This window comes from Delphinus delphis, chromosome 2, assembly GCF_949987515.2.
Source record: "Delphinus delphis chromosome 2, mDelDel1.2, whole genome shotgun sequence".
Taxonomy (NCBI): Eukaryota; Metazoa; Chordata; class Mammalia; order Artiodactyla; family Delphinidae; genus Delphinus; species Delphinus delphis.
The window spans coordinates 40,019,767-40,045,105 of record NC_082684.1 but is presented as its reverse complement, the minus strand read 5'-3'; the positions used below and the strand labels follow the sequence as shown (position 1 = coordinate 40,045,105).

Here is a 25,339-nt window from a genome sequence, read left to right as displayed (position 1 = left end):
GCCAGCTTTCCTCGGCTACCATCGGCTGGTGGACCGCGCGTGGCGTCCTAGCTTTGCAGCTATGGGGGCTACTGCAGGTTTGAAGGCAGACTGCGAGGCGCTGCTCAGCCGCTTCCAGGAGATGGACAGCGTGCGCTTCGAGGACTTCACCGACCTCTGGAGGAGTATGAAGTTCGGGACCATCTTCTGGTGGGTGTTTCTTGTCCACTACCCGCCTGCCTCCCCGCTCAGAGGCGGCGTGACAGGTTTCTTCCTTCCCCTTCGCTTCGCCGCACCTGGGAAGGGCTGAGAAAAGCGGCAGTCTCTGAACACTGCCTCCGTCTCCCCTGAGCTCTCACTTGTACTTGGCCGCGCGCTTCCCCTGGGCGATTTCGTTGGCTTGGGTTCCTTCCATTTGCGGCCTCCTCCGAATACGTATACCTCTACTTGGCCGCCCTTCTAAACTCTTCCACTGCTTCTAAGCACCTCCACTGCTTCACCCGGACCTAGGTCACCATCTTTTGCCCTCCTCTAGTCTCGTTTTCTTAGAACTCCATGTTTAAAAACAAAAACAAACACACAAGCAAAGACAAAACCCTGCATGATAGATTTCATTTTTCACACAACCGCCGAAGTTCTAAAGTGCAAATTTGCTCACGTCACATCCTTGCTTTCCACTCTTCAGTGGTTTCCATTGCCCTTGGGGTGCAGCTCAAATTCCCTAACATGGCTGGCAAGACCTTTCGTGACTGGCCTCTGCCCATCGCTGCAGCTTCATCTACAGTCCACTCCATGCACTCGCTTTCTTGCTGCAGCGTCTGCACGCGGCCCTCTACAGGCGTTTCCTCAGCCTAGAGCTTTACCTCCAGCTCCCTTTGCCTGGGTACCTTATTCTTCACTCAGGTTTAAGCCCACATGACAGTTCCTCAGGGAAGGCTTCCTTTGCCCTTCTAGACTAAATAAGGTGTTCATGCTCTCTTTCTCTTTTAGCACTTTGTGCTTATTTTATCGCTTGACATTTTTTTTTTTTTGCGGTACGCGGGCCTCTTACTGTTGTGGTCTCTCCCGTTGTGGAGCACAGGCTCCGGACGCGCAGGCTCAGCGGCCATGGCTCACGGGCCCAGCCGCTCCGCGGCATGTGGGATCTTTCCAGACCGGGGCATGAACCCGTGTCCCCTGCATCGGCAAGCGGACTCTCAACCCCTGCGCCACCAGGGAAGACCTGTCTCTTGACTTAACCACATTTTATTATAAGTGTGTAGTTCAGAAGGCAGTATAGTGTAGTGGTTAAGGGCATAGATAATGGAGTCCAACTGCCTGAATTTGATCAGAGTCCACTAACTGTGATTATATGGTAAGTGCACTCTAAGTGCTCAATAAATATTCACTGTTATTATTATTTTTAAATTTACTTTCCACTAGATTGAGCTCTGTGAGGACAGTGACTGGATGAATCTGGTATTTCATTAGCATAATACTTACAATATTGAAAAGACTAAATAATTGACTGAATGAATGAGTCCCTGTGATTAAAACTCTGTGTTTTGCTGAATAAAATGTAAACGTTCTCTCTTTTCTCTTAGTTGATGTAAAATAACTACCTGTGTAGTTTGTACATTGTAGGGGATGGAGAATGGAGAACTGTTTGTGGTACAGTTAATGAAAGGGGAGGAACTAATTTTTTTTAATGGTAGTAAATGTAATGCATTTATAGCTGTATTTAATCCATAGAACAACTCTGAGATCAGTAATTATCCTTGTTTTATAGATGAGGAAATTGAGGTTTAAGAAGGTTAAGTAATTTCTCCATGATCACGCAACTAGGTGGTAGAGTAGATATTGAAACCAGTGTGTCTTACTGTTTCTGAAACCCATGATCTTTCACTGTATCCCTCTTGGGAAAAGTGGTAGTTTAGAATCAATTTTCAGGGGTTACCCCAATTCTTTCTTTTTTTTAAAAAATATATTTATTTATTTATTTTTGGCTGCTTTGGGTCTTCATTACTATGTGCAGGCTTTAGTTGCGGTGAGCGGGGGCTAATCTTCATTGCGGTGCGCGGGCTTCTCATTGTGTTGGCATCTCTTGTTGTGGAGCATGGGCTCTAGGCACGCGGGCTTCAGTAGTTGTGGCACGTGGGCTCAGTAGTTGTGGCACGTGGGCTCTAGAGCGCAGGCTCAGTAGTTGTGGTGCATGGGCTTAGTTGCTCCACGGCATGTGGGATCTTCCCGGACCAGGGATCGAACCCGTGTCCCCTGCATTGGCAGACGCATTCTTAACCAGTACGCCACCAGAGAAGCCCCCTACCATGGTTATTTTATATATTAAATATTTTAAATTATTAACCAGTGATAATTTATAACCCCACTCCTTTTGCTCCCAGTTCAGCAATAAATTTGATGCTTTAGGAAGATGCATCATGTTTACCTAGTGTCTCAGTGTAAGAAGCACAGCAGAAAATTAGGTCTTCGTGCTTAAATCATGAAAGGATCAGCTGTGGAATGCCCATCCACTTTCTAGCAGCTGCTATTTAAACAAGTATATACCTCTTCTGTTGTTTTTTTTCACAGCCATAATATATTTTCTCTTTGTTTTCTAGTGGTAGAATGAGAAATTTAGAAAAGAACGCGTTTACAAAGGAAGCTTTGGCTTTGGCTTGGAGATATTTTTTACCTCCATACACCTTCCAAATCAGAGTTTGTGCTTTGTATCTGCTGTATGGATTATATAACACCCAACTGTGTCAACCAAAACAAAAGGTAATATTCGGTGAGTTGTTTTCTTCCAGCAGAAATATGAAACAGGTACAATATTTTCACAACCAACTGATTTAAATAGAAATGCCAGTGCTTCAAAATTATAATACACTTGTGAAAAAAGATTTACTAACAACTTTTTTATTCCTCTTGTTTGCAGATTAGAGTTGCCGTGAAGGATTGGGATGAAATTTTAAAATTTCAGCAAGATTTGATAAATGCACAACATTTTGATGCAGCTTATATTTTTAGGAAGCTACGACTAGACAGAGCATTTCACTTTACAGCAATGCCTACATTGGTATGTTATCTAAAATAGATTGTTTCTCAAAATGAGAAATTATGCTTTATTGTCCATAAAGTACCTAAGTCTCCAGAAAGTGGAAAGACTATTATATAGTTTCCAATACTCGAAGAAAGCCTTCTTAAAATAGGAAACAGTGTTGGGGATTCCTGGCAGTCCATTGGTTAGGACCCCGCGCTCTCACTGCCGAGGGCTTGGGTTCAATCCCTGGTCGGTGAACTAAAATCCCACAAGTTGTGTTATTTCAAAAGTCTAACAGTCTTTGAAACATGGATTATTTAATAAATATATACTTAGAGCTGCTTTTTTTTATCCATGTTTACTGATAGACAGTTTTTGCTGCTGGCTTACTTATTTCAGTACTTAAAATATATCTTATAAAAGACATCTATTTTAAAGACATTCATTATTATTTAGCTGTCATACAGAATGAAGAAAAAAATTCAACGACCTGAAGTTACTGAAGACTTTAAGGACCCAAGTGATCATGTAATGAAACTTATCACTTCAGATGTACTAGAGGTAAATTTGTTCTTATGTTCCTGAATTTTTTTAAAAAATTGTTTTATTAACTACATATTGAGGTTATACCTTCATCTACTGGATACTGAAAACTTTTCTAATGCTTTTAACCAATCATAGAATGCTATTACTTTCTCTAAAGTGTCAGGAATGTTACATCCTAAATATATCAAAATTTCTGGAATAAATCTTGAAACACAGTGAGAAACAGAAAGATGTAGGAGACTTGTCTTGGACTAAGGATATTTAGATTCAAATATTGAAACCACCATTTGTATTTGACTTTAGATAGGTCATAAAACAAGAATTTAGTGACATTATTTTTTTTAATAATATGTGTTCATTTCCTAAGTTCCTTTTTACATTTTTACAATGCTTGTGTAAAAACCCACCACTGAAAACAGTGAAGCTATTTTGGTGAAACGAAAATTTGAAGTCAAGAATAATGGATAACATGCTGCGGAGCAACTAAGCCTGTGTGCCACAACTAGTGAGCCTGCGCTCTAGAGCCCACAAGCCACAACTACGGAGCCCAAATGCCACAAATACTGAAGCCTGCGCGCCTATAGCCTGTGCTCCGCAACAAGAGAAGCAACGACAATGAGAAGCTTGCGCACAGCGATGAAAAGTAGCCCCCGCTCATCACAACTAGAGAAAGCCTGCACATAGCAACGAAGACCTAACAGAGCCATAAATAAATAAATACATTTAAAAAAAAAAAAGAATAATGGATAAGGGGTACGGTCTTAAAACAGCTTTTCCATCTAATATATTTTGGTATTTTATTCGAGTTGTGCGGTGTTGAGAAAAATCTTCTTTTGCATTGATAAGTAGTGATACAGAGTTTTACCTGAGAGGGAATGTTGCCCTGAGGTTAAAACAAAACCTCACTAAAGGGCTGCAGCCTTCTGATCAGTGATCCATTCTCTTTTCAAAAGAATGGATTCATACGTACACAGAGAGTGCGCAGAGCGAGCACGAGCAGGTGGGGGCCTTAGTCATGTGTTTTTCATTTCTTTGAGCCTTAGTTTCCCCCTCTTTAATATTAGGATTGCAACCCTTATTTCATCCAGTTGTAAGAATCGAGACCAACTTGTACCTGAAGAGTGCTGAGTGTGGCCTATAGCACATAGTAGATTCTTCTTAGTAAATGTTACTGCTTTTCCCCTGAGCCCTGTTCAGTCTTTTCCTATATCAGGAATGAAAGAGGGATCAGATCTTTGATTTGCTCAAATGTTTCTCTGTGTTCTGGGTGCTGCCGTGTTTTAATAACTTCAGCCGTTAGGTTGCATCTATGATTTTCTAATTCAGATAGCAAATTGATTTTTGAAAGTGCTCTGGGTCTGCTCTGTATACTGACTTTATTTTTGAGCAAGAATTGCTAATCTGGGGTCCATGGATGGCCTTGAAAGGTTCATGGATCCCTTTCCCCCCTAAATTGTATTGAAAATTATTATACGTATGGACGCTTGGTTAGGGTGAGGTACTCTATCCTCAGATTCACAAAGGTATTCATGTCCCCCAAAATGGTAAGAATTACTCAGTTAGAGGGAAATTGTTTGCTAAATATCTAAAGACATGGTATAGTGCAGGAGCTCTACAAGATGTTTTGTGTATATTATTTTACTCCTTAACATCTCTGCAAATTAGGTGTTTTAAACAATTTAAAATTTTTTGTTAATTTTTTTTTAAAGTAGGTGTTTTTATCCCTGATTTAAAGTTGAGGAAACTGAGGCACAGAGACATTAAGTTAGGAAGTGATGGAGCTAAGGTTCTGTATGGCTGCAGTGCCTATTTGTTGGATAGCAAAGGCCTTCTCTGAGCTGGGACTGGGGTTGGAAATATATCATTTGCAGACATCTCGTGAAGTATAACAAGAATTAGGATCTTTGCCCTCTAGCAGCTGAGCAAGAAAGAGGTGGGAGAAGATTATGTAGAAAAATAAATGTGAGAAAAGAACTTTGTGTAATAGAGGGAATTTGTATTTTGTCTTTTTGGCAGAGGGGAATCATTTAGAAGTTTTAGAGATTGGAGAGACTTAGAGTGTATATTTAGGTTTGGGGTAAGGAGCCAGTTAGAAGGAGGGTTTGTGTAGAAGAGAAGCAGCACAGTCCCTGCTGTGAGGTGGTGGGTCTGTGACCAAGAGCCTGGTGGAGAGATTAGCCTTGAGCAGGAGAAGGTACTTCTTCCTTTGAAACCTTAGGGAAGGAGGTGAAAATGGATTCCTATAATTGGTTGTGAAGAAGAGAAGTAGAAGGCAAACAGACCCGATAGCCTGAACTTTAAGAGGCCTCCTGCCAGAACCAAGAACTGAGAAAGTTTGGAATAGCCGTCGTGGAGAGTGAAAGATGCTGGGATACCAGAAAGGATTTGCCAAGAAGTACTGATATAAATTATAAAGAGAGAGGCAGAGAGTGTTCTATAACAGTAAGATGTTGTTCTTATCAGTATTCTCCCAATGAAAAGAAGATGATTTGAACCCAGTTGGTTGTAATTTTTGATTGTTGACTAATTTAGTGGTAGAATGTTAATTTTTTTCAACATACATTGCTAAACTTTTTTTTTTCTTCATTTTAAGCTCTTTTACTACAATGTGTTGAGGTAAAGATTCCTCTGTTAAATAAATTGTATATGTCGGCAAGCAGGTATGGGAGATTTTAGAGAACAGAGCTGGGGTGATGTGCAAAGCCATATCTTTTAGGGTGATTTGAGAGGAGGGTCAGAAGGGCAAGGCTATGAAATGCCTATTCCTAGAAGCTTCTGAGAATGGAGTAGTCTGTGTGAAGTCATCCTGACTTTATCTGGCATCTTTATCTTTGGTAGCCTTTTCCTTCAATACCTGTGTTGGCTTTATTTGTCCTGTCCTAGCATAGCCCATGACCCATTTTCACTGATAATCCCTAAATTTAATACTTTTCTATTTTCCTTCTACTGCCTACAAATGCTATTAAGTCTTCATGTCAGCATACTTGAATTCTGGTCATGATTCTGCCGCTCATTAGTTCTCTTTTGTGGTTAAGGAGGTATAATAAAACAAGAGAATAGGATATTGAATGAAATTATCTGATTTTTTTTAAAAATTGAGGTATAATTGATATAACATTATATTAGTTTCAGGTGTATAACATAAGGATTTGATATTTGTATATATTGCCAAATGATGACCACAGTAAATCTAGTCAACATCCATCACCATACATAATTACAATTTTTTTAAGGCATCTGCCTTCTAATTCCAACTCTGCTACTTAAATATGACGTTTAGCAAATCATTTCACTTTTGAATCTGTTTCTTCATTTATATTTACAATTATATTAATGGCATTACATGTTCAGTATTCACCATGTGCCAGGAACTATGCTGAATGTTTTTTGTATGTTATCTCACCAATCATCATAATAACCCTGCAGAAGAGATAGTATTTTCCCAGTTTTAAAAACAAGGAAACTGAGGGACTTCGTTGGCAGTCCAGTGGTTAAGACTCCGCACTTCCACTGCAGGGGGCGCGAGTTCGATCCCTGGTCGGGGAACTAGGATCCCACATGCTGTGTGGCATGGCCATAAGAATAAATAAATAAATAAAAATTAAAACAAGGAAACTGAGGATCAAGAAGTTGAGTAATTTGCATAAAGTAAGACACAGACACTGGATTTGAATGTCCAGGTGTGTAAAGCTCCAAAGCCCATACACTGTCTTTTATTTCTTAATCCTTTGATTTTGTATAGTGGTTTACATCATACAGAATACTTCCACTTGTATAAGCTCACTTAATACTTTTATAGTGCATTAGGCGTCGTTACTTCATTTTGTACAAATGTGGAACGTGATTCTTAGACTGAGGGATTTGCTCAAGGCCACAATCTAGCAGGTGCCGGAATTCAGGCTCAAAACCAGGTCCAGCTAGTGGTCTTTGCCCTGTATTGTAGTGCATGTAAAATAATGGGAATATAGCACATTGTACCGTGTAAAAAGTTAGGGGCTTCCCATGTCTGGACACTCTTCCCCCTTGAAGATCTTGCATATGTGAGCACTCGCCACTCCTGAACAGTTTTGAATTGCTTGAACAGATATCGATGGAGTCCGTCAAAATCTCCTAGAAAGGCATTGAGTAGCCTATCTTGGGGATGACTCAGAGGTTGTTGACCATCTGTGATGGATAGTTCTCTGCTGGTCTGTGAGCCAAGTCCCAGTGTTGGTTTTATGTGATTCTTAAGTCCGCCTGCCGTATTTATGCTACCTTTCTCTTTACCCTGTATACCTGCCCATTTGTCTGGAGTTTCCTGGGGGAGGAAGGTCTAATAAATGATGCCTCAAATGGTGTCATAAATCACTATTTCATTTAATCTTGAATCTTATCACTGAGGTAATGAGGAAGCTTATGGGGACAGGCACAGAGCTTTGAGATTCGTGAACGTCAGCCCATCTCTGTGGAGGATTGGGAGAGAGTCATTAGGTAGGAATTTCCAGCTGAGCATAAAGAACTGTGTAAATGTCCTTCATGTGACAATATGAAATAAAAATGTGATCTTAGTTATCAGGAGTAATACTTGAAGGTATGCTATACTATAAATCATTTTTGTTACATCTAGGAATGCAATCTTATATTTACTAGTCTCTCGCCATTGTTTCTGCATACAGTGTGTATTGCCTAATGTTTGTTGAGTTGAACTCAATGATTCCATACTTCTGGAAAGCAGACTCTTCATTAATAATGTTGTACTAGTTTGCATAATTATATCATTTTCAATATACTGTAGTATGTTATTCCTTCTCAACTCTGTCACTTTGGAAGGTGATTTTATTTTGTTATGGTTTTGCCTTTAAGATTCTCCTTGAAAATTGAATTAAAGGACTCATCGTTTCACTTTTAGGAAATGCTGAATGTTCATGACCATTATCAGAGAATGAAACATATAATTTCAGCTGATAGATCCAATCCAGACAAAGCCCTCAGCTTGATAAAGGATGATTTTTTTGACAATATCAAGAACATAGTTTTGGAGCATCAGCAATGGCACAAAGACAGAAAGGTTTGTAACTGTTTGATATGTCACCTTTGCATTTGCATCATACGTGACTGGCTATACGTGACTGAGAGGCAGCCTTGCTTAGTGGCTACCTCTTGTGAAGCTAAGATCTCGAGTGCTTTACTTTTTTAGTATCAGCTTTGCCAGTTATTAGCCATGTGATCTTATTTAATCTTACAAATGGATTTTATATGTAATTATATAGCATATTATTAAATAATTATAATTAATAATTGTAATTATATAATATATAGCTAAATAATATCCATTATACACTCACACGTACACTATGTAGTATACATAATTATAGAGGAATAAATAATCTTGGTGTACCATGGATTTATTACAATCTTTATAATTTAGCATTCTCCAGAGGTTACACATTGGCAGTCTTTGGGCCAAAGCCTGCACATACTTTTTTCTTCTTTGCATAACATTGTTCCTAATATTTAAAAAATTTGAATTAATTACCAACATTTAAATATCTGTGGACTTAACTTAAAATTCCAGACATCCAACTTCTGTTAAAAGTGAGAGGTTTGGTAACTGGTCCTACTTTGCTGCATGGCAGTGGACAGCTAGACTTGAGTGATGGCTTCTCCCATTGTGACAGAGCATGTGTTTTCTGTTTCTCACGTGCTCTACCTGCCTTCCTTTATCCATTTACAAATCGCATCAACACAAGTCTTCCATTTAGTTTTCTGATCCAAATACTCATGCTAGAACTGCCCATATTCCACATTAGCCTTTTCAGCTAGAGAAACTTTTTTACTCCGGAAACCTGAAGACCGGCCTTGCTAAATTTACTTTTGAAACCACTACTCCATCTAATTTTACTAAATACTTCTAGGAAAAAATAAGTAATTTCTGATTACTTACTATGTGTTTGATAATGTGTTAGTGTTTTCACAAATGCTAGATAGGCATTATTATCTTATATAGCATTATTCAGAGAGATTCGTTGCTACTTTTGGATTATATAAAGGGAGATGGCTCAAAACTCAATTTTAGAAAAGATAAATAAGGAAAGTGGTGAGATAACGGCCTTGGGAAGAAGGAAATAATTTGCTTCCTCTCCGGACATTTATTTTAATGAGAGCACATTTTAGGATGTTTGAATATTTTAAGTGCTACAAATGGGTTGCACAAATGACCTAGGCACTTAACGTAAACATCTATTGTAGTGCTGTCTTTTAACAACTCTCTTTAATGAGCATTACTAAGACCTTTGAAAACCTGAAGGAAAGGAGAATAAACCAGCTTTCTCACTACCAAATAAAGTGCATGTCATCTTTCATTAGTGAGGAGGATTTAGGTATTTTCTTGATGAATTTTGTAACTCTTCTTTAACCTAACCACGATCTTAATGTCAGGTGGTGAACCATGTTTTGATACTGTGAAATATTCTTTTAGTTTTTTAGTAATTAAAGTAAATGATTTTCATTGGTCTGAAATTGATTTTCAGTTAATTTTTAGCTGGTTTGAATTGTAAATGTGTAAATATAACTTTTTTGATCTTTCAGAATCTATCCTCAAAATTGAAAGCTAAAGATGGAGAAGAAAAGAGTGAAGGAAATTCACAACAGTCAGAGGTCAGAAAAATTCACTATATGATTGCTTATGGGGCAATAGTTTGGTTAGCTTCTTTTCATTTTATGTGTGGCTGTGATTCTGTATATTAACCATAATGTCCCATGGTCAGTATTCTAATACATATCTCAGAAAATTCTGTAACATGGGTTCTATGAAGGGCTAGCCTGTTCTCTGCTGGAAACCTTGTGAAAGACCACATCAGTTATAGATTGGGAGTGGGATGTTCACAGTTTTCAGCAGGGAGAGGGAAGGATGGTGGTGGAAGGTGTCCTCAGTCCTGACGGGCAGAGTAAGGCTTTTGTAATACTATGTCTTTTCGGCCTTTCAGCCAGTGTGGAGCACAAGCTACTATTTACTGCCTTCTGTCTCCAGAGTTTTCATCCATCTTAGTGCATGAGGCAAGGAGCCATCTTTGGGCATAGGAAGATGAGGAGGGAATGGCCTGGTCACCAGGAATTTCATTCATATCCTCCTTAAATCCTGAATGAAAGCAATCCACAGCCATGGGGATGTTATCATGGCACCTGTTAGAAAGTAGTGCATGTTTATATGCCTTTACTTAATATATGTCCAATAAATGTTAGTTCCTTTTACCCTACCTTCTGTCTCAAATCTTATTTCTGATAAAAAAAATACTTGGGAATTCATAATTTCACTCAGTGTTTGTGTGTTTTAACTTTTTCCCTTTCCTGTTTATTTTTACTTCCAGAGAAGTGAAAGGGCAGAATCATTAGCGAAAATAAAATCAAGGGCCTTTTCAGTTTTTGTTGAGGTAAGTTATTTCTTTAATAAGGTAATTTAGAAATTTATGTGATGCTTTTTTAGTCGTTTTAATTTTTTCATCAAAGTAACACTTGTGCATAGTTTTAACTAATAATACTGTAAAGTTTATATAATCCAGCAGTCTCCTGCTCTACCACTTCCTGCCCCTGTACTTCTGATCTCAAGAGGCAACCATCTTCACCTTTTTCTCTCTCTTTTTTTTTTTTGTGGTACGCGGGCCTCTCACTGTTGTGGCCTCTCCCGTTGCGGAGCACAGGTTCCGTGCGCAGGCTCAGCGGCCATGGCTCACGTGCCCGGCCGCTCCGTGGCATATGGGATCTTCCCGGACCGGGGCACGAACCTGTGTCCCCTGCATCGGCAGGCGGACTCTCAACCACTGCGCCACCAGGGAAGCCCCAGAGAGATTTCTTAAACTTTATCTTCTGAGTCATTATATTGAATTTTTATTATTTCTGCTGATATTTTTTGATTACTAAGATTTTTTTTCTTGTTCTCTGAATCTTTTCTTACTTAAAAAATGTGTTCTTTATCTTTTTGTTTTTCTGGATGCAATATGCTTATCTGCTTGAGGATGTTATTTAGTTTTTTGAAGTTTCCTCCTTTTTCCCCAGAGTTTTTATTTTTGTTTATTCCATTCTCTGTCATTCATTTTGTTGGCTTTTTTCAAACGTTTGAAGATCCTCAGGTCATTAAGAGTGGTCATGTGGAGATATAGCTTTTTAGCCTCCATGCTTTTCTTGGATCTAGTCATTTTTACCAGAGAGCAGGCTTCCATTCCCTTGCCTGGGGGAGGAAAGTGGTAAATAAGCCCAGCTGCCAATGTTTTGGGTGCCTACAGAGAATCTGCCAACAGGCTCACAGTTCCTTCTGGAGGCTTCACTCAACCCACCTATTTCTAGTAAGAGGCTTTATCCGCTTCTTAGCTATACTGGTCTCCTCGAGCCTCAGCTTCTCTGGTTTAGACTCTCCAGAGAGCAAGCCTCCTGTTTTCTACAGGAAGAGGTCAGTTGTTCGGCTTTGAGGCTGCTAAATGGGCTACTATTCCCTATGTAGATTTTTCATATATCTACCCATTTTTTTAGTCCCACTTCTGATGACCCCAATTCCTGATCCACTTGGACCAGCTTTCCTTGTAGACTTCCTCAATACAGGCAATTAGATTTCAGCTTTCTGCATTCTAAGTCAGCCATCACTTTTACACTTCCAAAATTTTGTTGATTTGTTTACAGCCGCATTGTTTCCTATTATCTCCGTTTTGTGAGTTTATTCATTTTTATTCCTTTCCTCTCATTTTAGTGGGGTTTCAGGAAGGAGCACCAATAAGCTCGTATTTTTTTCTGTTTTTTTTTTTTTATGAATCTAAAAATGACTTTATTCTGTGGGAAACTACTATCCTTCTCTGGTTGTAGAAATAAAAAGGAATAAATGAAAAAATTAAAAGTGACTATAGATTAGTTAAGTGTTATATATTTGCTGTACTACAGCAAATTGAGTACAAAATATTGTTGAATGAAAGCATCAAGGACAATAAATTATTCCAAATTCATTTAAACCAGAACTATTTCCATATTATATAAGCTAATTGTTGTTTAATGTATTTCTTAAGACATTGTGAAATACTTAAAAAAATTATTAAACAATTAAATTATAATCCCCATAAATTGTTATGAGTGTGTTATTGCATAGTTGTAGTTTTTTAAATTATTGAGGTATAATTAACATACAGTGCATGGTAGCTTTTAAACTGTTGTTAATACCTGCACCACATATATGACATTCATTGAAAACTCCTGTAGTCAGGGCTCTGCTTAAGCAAATAAGGGAATTTATTGACTGATGTAACTAAAAAGTCCTTGGACTGTCCCTCCGTTTCTCACCTCTTATGTTGCTTTCATTGCCTTCAAGTGCGATTCGTGACAACTCCAGCCTTGCATGTTCCCAGCTTTAGGTTCAGTGGAAAGGGAGAATTTTCCTTTCTAATAGTTAAACAGAATTCTAAAATTGAGTTATATCAGCTATGACACACATCACACACCCACCTCTGAACAAATCATGGTGGCCTTGATTTGTGAAACCCATTTTGACTAGATCGGGGCCACATGGCCATACGTAGAGCCAGGCATAAAGTAGTTCCATTTGAAGTACATGGTGCTAACTAAGGAAAATAAAATGTTGTTAGAAGAAAAGAATAGGTTATCAGGTGGTAAAAATGGTGGTACTTGTCCTTTACACCTCCATTTCCCAGCCATGCAACTGCAACAGTTTAACCCAGCAAGGATATTTTAACTCCGTTTGGGCAGATGAGGATGACAGCTGCAGGGAACTCTTCCTGTTGTAAAGCTAAAAGAGTATATACATGTAACAGGTATTAACCAAGCTAGTATCATGGTAAAGTACTTTATGACAATATTTCTGTGAATCTTTCGTCATCTTTGTTTGTCTGTTTTGTTGTTCCCTAAATCACCTGTCAGTTGGGTTCATTTTGCGATTCATTGTAATTAATTGGATTTGCAACTATTTAGGCATCCAAGTCAAGAAGGCATCGTCAGGTCAAACTTGATTCTTCTGACTCTGATTCTGCATCTAGTCAAGGACAAACCAAAGCAACTAGGAAAAGAATAAACAAAGAGACACTGAAACCAGCAGGAGGGAAGATGTCTTCCAGAAACAGAGGTAACTTTTTGAGACTTAAAAAAGGGAAAACAGGTCTTATTTACAACCTCCTCTCACCATGTTTTCTTTATTAAAAAGGATTACTTGTTTAAAAACCTTGTGAGATTTAATATTAAAAATAAATTATCTTAGATTCTTGGAATCTTACTACTGTAAGGGACTCTAGGAGTCATCAAATTCATCATTTCATAGATGATGAAATTTAGGCCCATACAGGTTAAATAACTTGTCCAAAGTGATATAGTTAGATAGTTATAGAATCAATCCAGAATTATACGGAGCATACTTTATTAGTAATTTTTGTGTGTGAATCAAACTTATGTGTAGAATAAGGTATGATAAGTAATACATTCTATAAACTGTATTTTCCATTCACTTCACTAGCTAAGCTGAACCTGCTTTTCTCTTGAAATAGTTTATCTATAAAATTACTTTTGGTATTTGGTTTTTTAAAAAAATGACTATATACTCAAAAAGTTTAATTTTTAAGCATTGCACAAATAGTATATGTTCACCATACATAAAGTTGGAATCTGATTAACAGGCTCAGGGGGAAAAAAAGGAGCATTAGAAACATAGTAAATATTTAGTGCCTAATATAAGAAACACAGAGCCACTGTAGCAGTATATGAAGATATGTTATAGCCTTGTAACATATTTTTTTCCTATATTGAGGCAGCGGAGGGAGAACTGAAGTTAAATACCTTTAATACAGTCCAGATATGATCAGTTCCGTAACTTAATGCTTGAAGTGCATTGAGAATTCAGAGGAGGAGATACCACATTTGTTAAGGATAATCAAGAAATACTTCAGAAGGAGAATGTTTTTAGTTTTCTTTACACAGCTAGCAGATATTGTGAAGAGAACTGTTAGACTAATCTCACTTATAAGTATTAGTGAAAAAATTCTAAGTTTTATGTATCAAAAGAATCTCAGATATAAAACAACTTGACTGTACATTCATTCTGAGATGCAGGGATGTTGCAGTTAGGAATCTATCAATATAATTTGCCATATAAATAGGTTAAAGGGGAAAATGTGAATTCATTTTAATAGTTACCCAAGAACACATTTGATAAAATCCAGCATCCATTCTTGATTTAAAAAAATATCCTCCAGATGTAGGGAGTCAGCACACTTTCTGTAAAGGGCCAGATAGTAAATGTTTTAGGTCCAAGTGGAACTTTCATATATTTCTGGTGGGAATACAGAAAGGTATAGTCACTCTGGAAAACTGGCAGTTTCTAATAAAGTTAAACATATACTTACTAAATAACACAGCAGTCCTACTCCTTGTTATTTACCCAAGAGAGATGAAAACTTATATTCACACAAAAATTTCTATGCAAAAGTTTATAGCAGTGTTATTCATAATTGCGAAAAATTGCAGTCAGCCTAAATATCTTCAACTGGTCATTGTATAACCGTGGTATAACCATACAGTGCAGTACTACTCAGGAATAAAGGCACTACTGATACATGTAATAACATGGATGAATCTCAGTGCACTGTGCTAAGTGACAGAAATGAGACACAGAAAAGGCTATATATGATATGATTCCATTTATAAGACATTCTGGAAAAGGTGAATCTACAGAGACATAAAAAAGATCATTGGTTGCTAGGAACTGGGGGTGGAGGGAGGTGTTGACTGCAAAAGGGCACAAGGGAAATTTTTGGTGTGATGGAATTGTTCTATATTCAATATTTTGCACAACTATGCATTTATCCAAACTCCTAGCTCTGTACCGCATTAAAAATGGTAGTTATATATTAATTCAGCCAAAACCAAACCAAAACAGAGGACATGAGGAAAGGATTGATTAGTTTGATCATATTTAAAAAAGTAACTTCTGGTAGATTTTTTTCTAAGGTATCAAAGATACTTAGGTTTAGAAACCTGCACAAGCATTTTTTATTAATTATCCACCTTACTTCTTACAAGTGCAGCCGAGAGGTAAGTTGGTCAAGCTGCTTTCTTAAACGTCTGGAAAAGAGTTTTTTTATGCAGTTGAAACGGAGGAGCCGAGTGCAAGCTAGGAAAGAACTTAAATGAAAGTTCCTTTTCATCTGAAATGTTGGCCACACGTAACTTATGAAATATCACTTCTTTCACTAGCCATAATTTTTTACTTAATGTAGTTAGCGAAAACATTTTCATAAACTCTGAAATTAACTTTTAAGGATAGCTGAGGTTTGTTATTGAATTTACCTCAGGTGTATTAGGGAGGGTTTAACCCATGAGAAAGAAAGTACACCAAAATGTGATCTGAATTAGATCCTTAATTGTAACTCAACTATTCCAGGTAACCAGCTTTGTCGCTCCTCTGAAGCAGAGGTAATTTGTTATTCTGCATCTTAATACAGATTCAAGTGCTGGGCTTCCCTGGTGGCGCAGGGGTTAAGAGTACGCCTGCCGATGCAGGGGACATGGGTTCGTGCCCCGGTCTGGGAAGATCCCACATGCCGCGGAGCGGCTGAGCCCGTGAGCCATGGCCGCTGAGCCTGCGCGTCCGGAGCCTGTGCTCCACAATGGGAGAGGCCACAGCAGTGAGAGGCCCGCGTACCGCAAAAAAAAAAAAAAAAAAAAAAGATTCAAGTGCTTACTAAAAAGTTTCTCTTTAATTAAAAGTTCATTTCCTCAAAGTAGAAAAGTATTTTTGATTTCATAGTTTTTTCAAAAAGAGGTGTCTTATATTCCATAAAATGCAAAAGATCTTGTAAAACCATTTGCAGCACATAAGACTAATGCTAAACTTTTTAATTTTAGGAGAGCTGTTATAAATTAGCAAGAAAAGGACCACCACCCTTTAGAAAAATGGGCTGAGGTCATGAACAGGCAATTCATGAACAAAATGTGGTTACCATGCATATGAAGAGATATTTAATTTCATTAATAATGAAAGAAATGTAATTTAAAACATGATTTTCATGTAATGCGTTATTTTGGCAAAGATTCAAGGTAACTGAATACCCATTGATAGTGAAAGTGTGAGGAGGTGAAATCTGAATTTGAGTGGGAGAATGAATTAGCGCATCCTTTTTAGAGAGCAATTGGAAATCATCTGTCAGCTGATTTTAATCAATTTTAAATGGACATGCCTTCTAACTTAGCAATTCAGTTTCTAGGAATTTATCCTTTACAAGTGACAAAAACACACAGGACATTCATTGCAGGATTATTGACAAAGACTGTTAACAACTCAAATGTTTAACATTGAAAAAATGTTTAACGTTGAAAAATCCATATAAAGGAATATTTTACAGTTATTAAAAAGCTGGAGAAAGTTCTATATATACTGACATGAAAATATGTCCAAAATATATTGATACGTTGCTTAGTGAAAATGTTTTTTTAAAGAAGAGTATGATTCATTTGTTAATAAATATATATGTAGATGCAAAACTATAATATAAAATAGATAAACCACAAGGTCCTGCTGTATAGCACAGGGAACTATATTCAGTATATTGTAGTAAACTGTAACGGAAAAGAATCTGAAAAGGAACAATATGTGTGTATATATATGTATATGTACATATGTGTGAGTGTGTGTTTGTATATATATATATATAAATAAATTGAATCACTTTGCTGTACACCATAACATTGTAAATCAACTATACTTCAATTAAAAAAATGTAGACAGAAGTACAATATATATCATTGAAGAAATCTAGAAGCATATAACAATGATTAATTCTCAGGGATGGGAAATTTCTAAGTCCATAAATTTCTGTTTGACTTTTATGTGATAACCATATGTTTTGTTATCAGGAAAAATCCAAAGATTAAAAAACAAACAAATGTAACAATAATTCCTTAGACTAAGGCAAGTAGAGGGATTGGCATGAAAAGAGGCAAGGTAGTTGGAAGTATAGCATGTGAGGGGCCTATTTTTTTGTTTTGTTTTGCGGTACGCGGGCCTCTCCCTGTTGCGGCCTCTCCCATTGTGGAGCACAGGCTCCGGACGCGCAGGCTCAGTGGCCATGGCTCACGGGTCCAGCCGCTCCGCGGCATGTGGGATCTTCCCGGATCGGGGCACGAACCCGTGTCCCCTGCATCGGCAGGCGGACTCTCAACCACTGCGCCACCAGGGAAGCCCTGAGGGGCCCATTTTGCCTGGAGCATAAAGGATGTGTTGAAGAGTTACTGTTAACGTGGAAAGATATGTTGAGGATTATATTGTGACCAGGCCTTAAATGTGGAACCAAGAAGTTTGGACTTCATTCAGTAGGCAGAGGGGAGTCATGTGAGACTTCTGAGCAAGCAAGTGGTATGACCAGTTTTCTTTGAAGAAAATCAATCTGGGAGTAGTATGGAAGGTAGGTGGGAACAAACTGAGGATAGGAACACTAAATAAAAGGCTGTTAAGGAGTAATGAGGATCTGGCCGGGTGGCTGTAGGAATTAGACAAGCAGATTAACAGGAAAGCCAATGGATATCTACAGGTAACCAAATATTTAGGCTGGTAGAGAGGGATGAGACAAAGATGCTTAATGCCTCAGCAACTGGGGGATGTTGTGACTTTAACAGAATAAGGATCACAGAATGAAGATTTCATTTGGGGGAAGAATTTGCCCTGATCTGCCTTTTTAGGCTCAATTTCTGTAACAGCTGTCTAGCACGTAAATAGGTGCTCAAGTATATTGATAGGATTTACCCAAGTTTGTATTATTTAAGCTTCAGCTATACCTGTTCACCATTCCTAGAACATAACACGCATGCTTCTGGAAGAACATCAGTAATAGTAATGGTGATACATTGGTGAAGATGATAACTATTATTTATGTAACACTTATTATCTGCCGAACTTTTTTCACACGTCCAAGGTCACCTAACTAATAAATAGAGCTGAAACTTGAATGGCAGTCTGTTTGAATCCAAGTCTGAATCTTTAACTGCCTTATTTGCTGTCTCTCGGGTAATTGGAAATGTGGATCTGGAGCTCCAGTTAGACACGCACTTAAGTAATTGTTGTATTCTAGCTGCATGTCCTATAGTTGTATGTATTGAGATTGAGCAATTGTCTATTACTTATCATTGCATTCCACATGATTAGCTTCGAGCAGAGTAAAACTATCGACCTGACAGCCTCTGAGGAATTAGTTGTGTGAATAACTGAGGTTAATTATTTAAATGTCAAAATTTACTTTTTAAACGGTTAATTATTCTGGTTGATATCTTTCTAAAACATACTACATTCTTCTTTGTATGTTTCTTGTTTTCTACAATGTGCATTAATTATTTTTTACATGTATTTTATGCTCTCCTATTTTCTAGAACAATGTATCCTGAACATAATTTAGTTTTCTCTTTATGATTCAAGGTTATCATCATTAGCATGTTATTTTACTGGGTTTTGTAATATAATGATCCTATCAAATAGCTTAAGTGTGTGGGGCAGTTGACCTTTATACTTACGGCTTTGTGCTGCAGGACTTCGTCAGTTCTTATGTTTTTCTGTCACATTTGTTGTGGTAGGTGTCTTCATTCTGTTCTCAGTGTGCAGGCTTGTAGCAATTTTTCTCCCTTTTTGCTGCTTCTTAACTGTACTGGTTTTAAGAAATGGGTTTGCCATTATTCATACATAAATAAATGTAATTAGGTTCTGGATAAAGGCCTGAGGAACATATCTGTGACTGAAGTTCATGAGCTTTTATTTAATATGTGGACTTTGAGATAAACATCCTGAAGTTCGGTGTTCACTTCTTGGTTCCTGGCTACGTGATAAGTGGGTGAAGCATTGTATTTTGTTTTTCAGAGCTTTTAGAGAACATTGATTTTCTTTTTTTTTTTTTAAAGAAGATGTTGGGGGTAGGAGTTTATTAATTCATTAATTTATTTTTACTGTGTTGGGTCTTCGTTTCTGTGCGAGGGCTTTCTCTAGTTGTGGCAAGCGGGGGCCACTCTTCATCATGGTGCGCGGGCCTCTCACTATCGTGGCCTCTCCTGTTGCGGAGCACAGGCTCCAGACGCGCAGGCTCAGTAGTTGTGGCTCATGGGCCTAGTTGCTCTGCGGCATGTGGGATCCTCCCAGACCAGGGCTTGAACCCGTGTCCCCTGCATTGGCAGGCAGACTCTCAACCACTGTGCCACCAGGGAAGCCCTGATTTTCTTTTTTAAACTTACTCATTTAATGTAGAAATAGATCTCAAAATGTAGTTAATCATCATGTGACTAGATGAAGGTTTTTTTTTCTCAGTGACAGTTTTTATCTCAGAAATCCTTCCCTTGACATTGTTGGATAGATTCTGTTAGGTTGTAAATGTGGATTTAAAAAAAATCATAAATAGTTGATATGGATGCCCATGGTACAAGATTATAAAGAACAATATTAGTAATTTGAGGTAGATTGTACTGATTATCATCTTGTGAACAACTGAAAAATTTTATAGGTTCAAAATCCACCCCCCTCCACTGCCAAAAATGTGATTAGATATGGAAATAGATTTCCTAAAATATTATCTGTCATCTTAAAAATCATGTAAAAAAATTATTGTATCTAATACTTAGGACTTCCAAGTAAAGGTAAAATTCTATTTTAATAACTTAATGGAAATTGGTATTATTTTATTAAGTTTGAATTGCGTTTAAAATGGAAGCTTATTGCTACAGTTTACTCAACTGCATCTGGAGCAATCTATTCATTCCATAAAATCTGCATCCCATTAAGATCCCAGAATACATGTGTTCAGAGCAGAAAGCTTAAACTCATCTTCATTTAATTTCTTGTCTCCTGTGCTGGCAGGTACTTATTAACATATATACTCTGTGAAATACTGTGTTATAAGATAGTTGAATCCATATTTATAGTTTATTGAGGCTCTAGTGTATGGCAGGCACTTTTCTAAGTACTGGGGATACATCAACCTAAACAAACCAGAGTCTATCCTTGTGAAGCTTACATTTACTATGTATTATATATTAAGATATGAGGTGGTGTAAGTGTTGTGGAGAAGCATAAGGATCAAAGAGTGACTGTGGGGGGCGGTTGCTACTGGGACAAGGAAGTTATGTGCTCAGTGAGACCTGATAGGACATAATTTGATTAGGATATTTCTTCAAGCAACAGAAAGTTGATGTAGAAAACCTCCAATGTTTTGGAAAATGGAAAGTTACTGGCAAATTTTGACTAAGAGAAATATATCTTGTAGAACATATGTGGTGATACAGGAAAGTGTGTCTGCATTCAAAAACAAGGCTATCACGTGGCCTCTTCAAGATCAGGAGGCTGTACATATGTGAAAAAGTACAAATTAAGAACCTGTGTTCATAGACAATCTGAACTGTGTTTCTGAAGTTTGTGCACATTTTCCTTCACTGTAATGTGATTTCACAGCTGTTTGTTAAAATAGTGAATAATTTAATGATCCTAAAAGTAACAGGTTTTGTGTGTGTGTGTGTGCGTGCGCACTTGTGTATGCGAGAGTTGCCTTATTTTCAGGTTGTTTTATTTAATGATGGTTCCTTGGAAAGCATTCTGGTGTTCAGCAACCAATACGGAATATTTGTCATTAAATCCATATCAGTCTTTAAAAAAAAAAAAACAAGGCTATTAACTTTAGAATTACATTGGTGATTAATTAATAAAATTGAAGTAATACACATGATTATTCCCTGATGTCTGCAGATATAACCTATGCTGTGTGTGATAAAGATTGAATAATATATCTATGTTTGGCTAATTTTGTTTCTTCCCTTTTCCTCTATTTACTTTAATGGAAGGATTAGAGACTGTTTTCAAAACGTAGGTATAAATATATTATAAATTTATTAACACTTTTTAAAAAGATAGGTAGTTTTATATGCATATTTCTGTTTACCATTACAATTTTAGCTTTTAGTTTAAATATCTAATTTTTGTTATTATAATAATGTCATTATTTATATAAAAATTTTTTTCAAAGATTAGCTTTGTTTTCATATAAAATCACTTTTTCACCTATTTCCAGGTGACATGCAAAATGTACATACGGAAGATAAATCTTTAAGTCTGAGTATGCCTGTAATTACAGAAGAGGAAGAGGAGAATGAAAGTTTTAGTGAAACAGGTACAGATGAAATTTTATCGAACTACTTGCAGAGCATCGTTTAGAACCCTTGAAGAGCATGACAGTTGGCTGTGTGTTCCTGTGATGCTTTAACTTTGGTACATTGGAGACTTTTAGCATTAATCAGACTGTTAATCATGACACTTAAAAGTAAGTGATAATACAGTAAATGAATGGATATGGAGAGGCAGGGGTCAGTCCAGGTGAGAGGTGAAGGATAGGGAAAATATCATTATTAGTAAATGAATATCCATAATTGTGATGGTGTCTGAAGTGTATTTCTAACAAAGGGCAAAGGTCACAAAATGTGAATTACTGTATATAACTTTTTAAAATATTTTATTGTTAAAAAATACTTAATTTCAAATTCTAGTAAATGTAAAATTTTCACCTGTGAGATGATTGTAACTAAGTGGTAAATTGCACAACATGAATTAAAATAGCTACATCTTTTTGCATTGCTGTGATCTTAATTTGTTTGTAGTATTTGTTAAACAATAGTTTAAATAATTATTATCTCTAGTAATAATTACAGTAATGTACAGAATAAGTTATACATAGCAGGCTAGGCTTGATAATTGGTACTCCATCAATGATAATGAACATAATGTATATTAAGAATCTGCCTAATGACTTTTTTTCATTTTGGCGCTGTATTCATTCAGCAAGCATTTATTGAGTGCCTATTTTGTTTCAAGTGCTTAGGTAGGTATGGGAATATAAAGATATATAGTAGAAGAGTTTAAGAACCATTTTATTTTGATCACAGTGAGTGTAGATCTGAGCACAGGGAGTGGCTCATAGTGGACCTAAGTAACTACTGTTTAATGAATCAGATCAGTCTGTGCCCAGAGGACCTTACAGTTTAGTGTGCAGAAAAACAACACAGTACCTTGTAGTAAAGAAACAGGGTGCTATGGAAACATATAGAAGACAAAGACAATTAAAAGAGAGTATTTGTTCCTTCAGAAATCTGAGTTGCTTCTGTGATTTGCTTATGTCAGCATAAAACGGTCCTTTATAATCTTGTGAGTTTCAGACTGTAGTTGCTTTCTAGTTTTGTCTGGTAGCTTTTATTGTGAGTAAACAATCAAACACATGTATACCTTTATGGCTGCCTGGCCAGTCCCATTCTAAAATCTATCAGCTTGTGAGTTTTAAAGATTTGGTTTTTATTAAATCATAATTACATAAGCACAGAATTTAACAATGAACAGTTTTATAACACTCATTACCACAGACTTCTGACTCTGACTCCCATTTTTTATTCCCTAGAGACAACTCTTTTATAATTATTTTGGTGTTGATCTCCATGTTTCTAAATAACATGTTTATATTGTCACTTATTCATGTTTCAGTTCTATGAATTATCTATTGAGGGAGGCAAGGATTTAGTTCTCCTTAATATATTCTTTTTTTTCTTATTTGAAGTATAGTTCACCTACATCACTATGTTAGTTCCAGGTGCACAACTTAGTGATACGATATTTCTATACATTACAAAAAGATCACCATGACAGGTCTAGTTGTATCTGTCACCATACAAAGATGTTACAATATAATAATTTTATGTATTCTTTACCTCCCAATCCAAACACATGATACTTCCTATCTCCCACCCTCTCAATATGGTTATTATTTTAGTTATATCAGTATTCAGCATTTTACAAAACATTATTAGCAGCAGGGCCATGTGATATATACTATGATTCTCCCTTAATCGGAACACTTATTGTTTGCCTTAAAGAGTTAATAATTTTTTTGCCTTATTAATTTGTTTCTTTATGTATTTATCACTAATTTACCCCCCAAACTCTTCCTCAGTGTATAAATCTCCCCTTGAAACACTAGAGCACATTAGGCATTTTATCGGTGTCATCTTCTTAAAAGAAGTCTCCAGGCCTCTGACTTGCTTTACTCTGGACATCATTCTCTTGGCCTGCTGCCGCTTCTTTCCAGGAATCTATTTTCTTTTTCTTCTTAATTTTTTCTTTGTCTTTTCTCATTCCTTTTCCTGTCACTCTCCTTTCAGTTTTCATTGGAGGGGAATATTCCTTTCTTTTACGTCTTCCATAATTTTCATGTTTTTGTGTCTTCTGTTATTTGCTTTGTTTTTAATGATCAGTAACTTCTAGGTTCACAGCTGTTTCTAGATGGACACTTACTTGAGTGTTGGTCATGGCATCTGCCATGGTAGCCAAAAAGATGTATGGTACTGCTGTTTTGGGTTACATTTTCAGGTTTAATCGGAAAGCAATTGAAATCTTAGTCACTTTCTTTTAGCACTGGCCCAGATACCTTTCAGCTCTGGCATACTGGGCCCATGCTAACTATAGGGAGGGCCTACCCCTATGAAACAACCTCAGAGTAGCTTATTATCAAGTAGTATTTAGGGTGATTAGGATCTCCAGTAGTAAGTTTACAACTGCAGTATCATTTTGAAGGATAAAAGTCATGTATATGTCAGGTTTAAGATTTCTTGTATCTTTGCTGTGAAGGTGTTCTTACTATTATGCCAACCTATATAGTTTAATTGTGTATTATCAATTAAGTATTATATTTTTTAGACCTGACAGGCTTCTTAATTTTTTGTCTTTAGAGTTCACTGCACCCAAGAGGAGAAGAAAACACAGAACAAAGAGCCTGGTGTAGAGTACTTAATTTTGAGCTTTCTGACAGAAGAAAAGATGTATATTTTGTGTATTGAACAGGAAGACTGCGAGTATTAAAAATAGTTCTTCTGGGAAGCTGTAGGTATTTCTTTGAAATGTCAATACTTTAATATAGTTCTAGAATAAAAGTAAAAAAAATCAGAGTATTACTCTAAAATTTAATTTTAACATCTTTTGTGAAATATGCATAAATGATAAAATTTGGATTTAGAATGTAATAGAAATAATTCTGTTATTTGCAGATTATTGCTATTTCCTACAACTCTTTTGTGCTATTATACTATCTTAGTACAGTTCTGGAAGTGTTAGCTATTCTATTTAAAATCTTTTTTCTTGAAATATTAATGTTTATTATACGTAAATGGCTAATTATTTTATATCTAGTTTGGTAATGTTTGTTTATGATGTATATTAACTATTTTATATATTACGTTGTTAAGTGCAATAAAGTTTTTGCCTTGTTTGCTTTATTTTTTTAATGTTTGAAACTTACATGGTCAGTAACTTATGTGATTGATAACTTAGGAAGCTCAGTTTCTGCTTCTGTAATCAATTAAGTATTCTTTTGTGCTTGTTTTAAAGCTCTCTTTGGCCTAACATGTCTATATGTATACATGTATGTTTGTGTAGGTATAGATATATGTATGTATTTGTCCAGTTATACATATAATATGATTACTCAATACATTGTTTAGGTACAACATTTAAATACTGATTATTTCTAATAAAACCTTTAAGAGTGGTAATGTACATTTCAGAATGTGTCTGGTACAGAAAGTTGGTACTTAAAGAAAAAAATTCAATAGCTTCATGACTGTGCCTCTCTGTTAATTTATCATTTGAGAGATTTAAACGGAGATTGCTTTAGCCATGGTGTTTGAATTGCTGCTGATAGCAGACCATCTCACATCATGTGGCTGGCTCAGCCTGTCTTAAAATTGATTAAACTCCATGTTGTTTTCCAGTGTGGTATA

General features: G+C 36.7%; 1 protein-coding gene across 2 annotated transcripts; it reads left to right on the top strand.

The window, feature by feature from the left end:
* Window positions 1-12: 12 nt before the first annotated feature.
* Window positions 13-25,115, top strand: SNAPC1 (small nuclear RNA activating complex polypeptide 1). Of its 2 annotated transcripts, none has more exons than XM_060003424.1 (10): window positions 13-189; window positions 2,577-2,736; window positions 2,894-3,034; window positions 3,455-3,559; window positions 8,433-8,591; window positions 10,112-10,180; window positions 10,891-10,953; window positions 13,487-13,637; window positions 21,595-21,693; window positions 24,293-25,115. In XM_060003424.1, exons 1-10 carry the CDS (start codon window positions 62-64, stop codon window positions 24,343-24,345), a joined length of 1,128 nt encoding a protein of 375 aa, XP_059859407.1. In that variant the 5' UTR covers window positions 13-61; the 3' UTR covers window positions 24,346-25,115. The 2 variants fall into 2 exon arrangements, with proteins under 2 accessions (XP_059859407.1, XP_059859406.1); XM_060003423.1 differs by having other exon boundaries at window positions 2,577-2,781.
* The last annotated feature ends 224 nt before the right edge of the window (window positions 25,116-25,339 follow it).

Coding starts and splice junctions, on each gene's coding strand:
- SNAPC1 (XM_060003423.1), top strand. CDS start 62: ATGGGGGCTACTGCAGGTTTGAAGGCAGACTGCGAGGCGCTGCTCAGC. Junction 10,181..10,890: donor GAAATTCACAACAGTCAGAG/GTCAGAAAAATT, acceptor TTTTACTTCCAG/AGAAGTGAAAGGGCAGAATC. Junction 13,638..21,594: donor GATGTCTTCCAGAAACAGAG/GTAACTTTTTGA, acceptor ACCTATTTCCAG/GTGACATGCAAAATGTACAT.